We start from the raw sequence: 3,656 nt of genomic DNA, 5'->3' as shown, positions 1-3,656 counted from the left end.
AAAAAAAAAAAAAAAAAAAAAAAAATCACTGAGCCTTAGAAGAAAAGGGAGTTAACCAGTAAAGGAGTAATTCAATTGGAATAATTCTAGCATGTAAATAACAGGTATGATTAGACGACACAAGTAAAGGAGTGACTTGCCCTACACAGGCACATAGTTTAATGACAGGTGACAGAAGTAAAGATTAAGCCTTCCTTTCAGGCTTAAAAGATCTAAACACAAGCAAGCTTATATGAAACACAAAGCCAATGGTGTGCTAGAGTAAGTTATTACAAATGAAAATAAGTATGTGAAATCTTAAAATATCTAATATCTTTCTAAAGATAGTAACAGTCATACTTTCCATCTTTACTCGTTTTTTTAAAGAGATGGGGTCTCATTATGTTGCTCAGGCTGGAGTACAGTTGCTACCCATGGCACAATCACTCTAACAATCAGCAGTTTTGACCAGCTCTAATTCTGTCCTGGGCCGGTTTAGCCCTCCTTACGCAACCTGGTGACCCCCTGCTCCCAGGAGGTCACCATATTGATGATAAATTTGACTGACTACATACAGCCCAGAACTCTTGGACTCAAGCGATCCTCCTGCCTCAGCCTTCCAAGTAGCTGGGTATGCCACCACACCCAGCTCCTTTACTCATTTTAATTTCCATCACAGTAATTGGGAAACAATTTTTTTTAAAGCAATGGGAAAATCTTAAAATTAGTCTTAGAGCTTTACTTGGGAGAAATAAGCCTTGAAGGTGTAACATCCATAAGAATGTTGTTTTTTTTTTTTTAAATTTAGACAACTAAAAAGGGAAACGTCAAAAGGGAGAAAAAAAACAAACGGAAAGTAGTCAGAGAATCAGACAGAAAATATGAACAGAACACAGTAAAAAGGAATAGCTACAAGAGGGATCAACAACTCGCAGTCATTTATTCACCCATTTCTTAATCTATTCCTGATCTCCTTTCCCTGGATTTCCCAACGTCGGTCTGGGCTCCCTGCAACTCTACATCAGTTTTATAGAGCATGCAGGACACACTGTATCTGTGCTATTCAGGGTGGTAGCCACAGGTGCTTACTGAGCACTTGTAATGTGGCTGGGATGTGCTATCAGTATTTAAAAAAAAACTCTCAATTTATATTAATAAGTGGAAATTATAGTATTTTGGAATATTAGGTTAAGTAACACGCTGTTGAAATTAATTTCATCTGTTTCTTTTTACTTTTTAATGTAGCTAAAAGTTAAAATTGCGTATGTGGCTCACATATTTTGATTGGGGAGTGTGGCTTCCGACACTTTATCACAACCCACTATCACACTGGTCTGGTTAATGATCTAGGGAGAGTTGACCCATGGGGTAAATTGTTTCTACAGGCAAATATATCTGTTTCGCTCTGTCACCCAAGTTGAAGTGCAATGGTGCGATCTCGGCTCACTGCAACCACTGCCACTTGGATTCAAGGATTCTTCTGCCTCAGCCTCCCGAGTATCTGGGATTACAGATGCCCACCACCACACCCGACTAATTTTTGTATTTTTAGTAGAGATGGGGTTTCACCATGTTGGCCAGGCTGATCTTTAGCTCCTGACCTCAGGTGATCCGCCTGCCTCAGCCTCCCAAAGTGCTGGGATTACAGGCGTGAGCCACTGCACCCACCAGCAAATATGTCTTTCAAAGCTTCTCAGCTTCTTTTAAGAAAAACACTAGAAGCAGAGACTTACCAATATACTCTTCTAGATCAATGAAACCATCAGCATTCTTATCTATATCTTCCATTGTTTCCTAAACAGGAAAGAATAAGAAGAGACTATTAAGTTAGTCTGAATGAACATGCCAGAAGAAAGTATAGTATCTAGTTTAGGCAAACATTTATTATTCATTAAACACACACACACATATGCATGTATGTACGTATGTGTGCCTGTATGGTTAAAACCATTTCTAGCCAGGAAATGGTAAAACATGAGCAATTTCTTATGCTTCAATCTAAAATATCTGAGTCTTCTTGGCAGAACACTGACACTGCTTAATGACAAACTATCTCAACAAGCCCATGATGATCTACCTGGTGGCCTTAGTCATGCTAAAGTCACACTAACAGGAGATGTGACCAGTGACTGCATATATAGCTATAGATAGTCTATGTTATCAGTAACTGCCTTCTGTGAGAGTTCTTTTGCATCACTGTTATTACTTAATGTCTGACCACTGGTCATGGGATATTTTAAATAATAGGATTTCCTCCCATTCTTACAGTATGAAGCTACCAATGAAATGGCATATATGATAGAAGGTATTATCATTCTAAACAGAATGTCTAAGGCACCTGAAAAATGACTTTATCAAGGCCACAGAAAAACAGTGACAGACCTTGGATTCTGAATCTGGCCGGTACTTATAGAGCATATCACTCTGCCAAATACATGAAAAAAGCTAAAGGGGAAAGATGGAATAAGCCACAAAAAGAGAAACCGAGTCCCTGTTCAGAATCCTTATCTCACCCACCTGTACTACTATATCTTTCATGTAGTCATACTCCTCAGGGTGCAGGAAAGCTGTGAACTCCTCCTTTGTGGCAATGAGGTCTCCATCCTTGTCTGCCATTTTAAACCTCCGTTCATCTCTAACCATCATCTGTTTATAGTTAAATCCATCATCAGGGTCTGGATCATCTAGAAAACAAAAATTTAGGTCAAAACTTAAAAGACTTTCAGAAAACAGAAAAATGTGTTGGGGGGGCAATCAATTTCCAACAAAGATAAACCAAGCAATAAAGAAATAATTGATTACACAATTGACTACACAGGTAAAATTACAGCAGTACAAAGACATTTAGTTTTGGGCTACAGCTCCAGTAATCAGATCTCAGCATCAGGTCCAAGTTCACATGGAACTCTGGCTCTTAAACTATGTAACTCACTGTTATGTTTCACTGTTGGTATTAAGGCTACTAGAAGGCTTGAATTTCCTAGTTACATGTGGAAGGCAGTGGTGGCTCTAAAGTCCCATGTGGCCTGAGTTTGAACTCTACCATTTTCTAGCTGTTTGGCCTTGGGCAGGTAACTTAACTGTGTCTTGGTCTCTTTATCTGTAAAATACAGATAGTAATGGTGCTGACCTCACAGGATTGCTATGAGGTTTAAATAAGAAAATATATCTAAGTGCTTAGAACAATGCTTAGAACATAGCTGCCTTTCAATACATGTCAGTTATTGCTATTTTTATTAAACATTGGGATCTCATTAAGAAGACAGATACCAAAGGCCTTCCACCTCATATAATGGACACTTGGATTAAAGCAATAGAATGCCACCACTCTGAAGGTCACATTCTGTTTTTTTTTTTTCTTCCGTCAACGCAGATATCTATGAAGAGTTACAGGTATTGTTCATCCCCATTTATGTAAAATTCTAGAAAATGCAAACTAATTTAGAGTCATAGAAAATAGATCAGTGATTGCTTAGGGACAGAGGAATGGGGAGGATGAGAAGGATTACCAAGGGACATAAGGAAATGTTGGAGGGAAATGGACATGCTCATTATCGGACTGCAGTGGTGGTTTCACTAGTAAATACATATGTCGAAACTCATCAATTGTGCACTTAAATACATACAGTTCATTTTATGTCAATAACATTTTATGTTTTTATTACAAAAAAAAAAAA

At 38.2% G+C, this 3,656-nt stretch overlaps 1 protein-coding gene across 2 annotated transcripts in view; it reads right to left on the bottom strand.

Annotated features, from left to right (window-relative positions):
* Positions 1-3,656, bottom strand: part of CALU (calumenin) — a 34,516-nt gene that overhangs the window by 11,524 nt on the left and 19,336 nt on the right. For both annotated transcript variants that reach the window (XM_017549509.2, XM_017549510.2), the window contains exons 4-5: positions 2,497-2,663; positions 1,713-1,773 (exon numbers count right to left, since the gene is read on the bottom strand). In XM_017549509.2, coding sequence (XP_017404998.1) covers positions 1,713-1,773; positions 2,497-2,663 — 228 coding nt within the window. The remainder of the gene's footprint in view (positions 1-1,712; positions 1,774-2,496; positions 2,664-3,656) is intronic.

This window comes from Cebus imitator, unplaced genomic scaffold (genome assembly GCF_001604975.1).
Source record: "Cebus imitator isolate Cc_AM_T3 unplaced genomic scaffold, Cebus_imitator-1.0 Scaffold219, whole genome shotgun sequence".
In the NCBI taxonomy this organism is placed as follows: Eukaryota; Metazoa; Chordata; class Mammalia; order Primates; family Cebidae; genus Cebus; species Cebus imitator.
The sequence above is the reverse complement of the archived record's forward strand: the minus strand, read 5'-3'. Positions and strand labels throughout refer to the sequence as shown.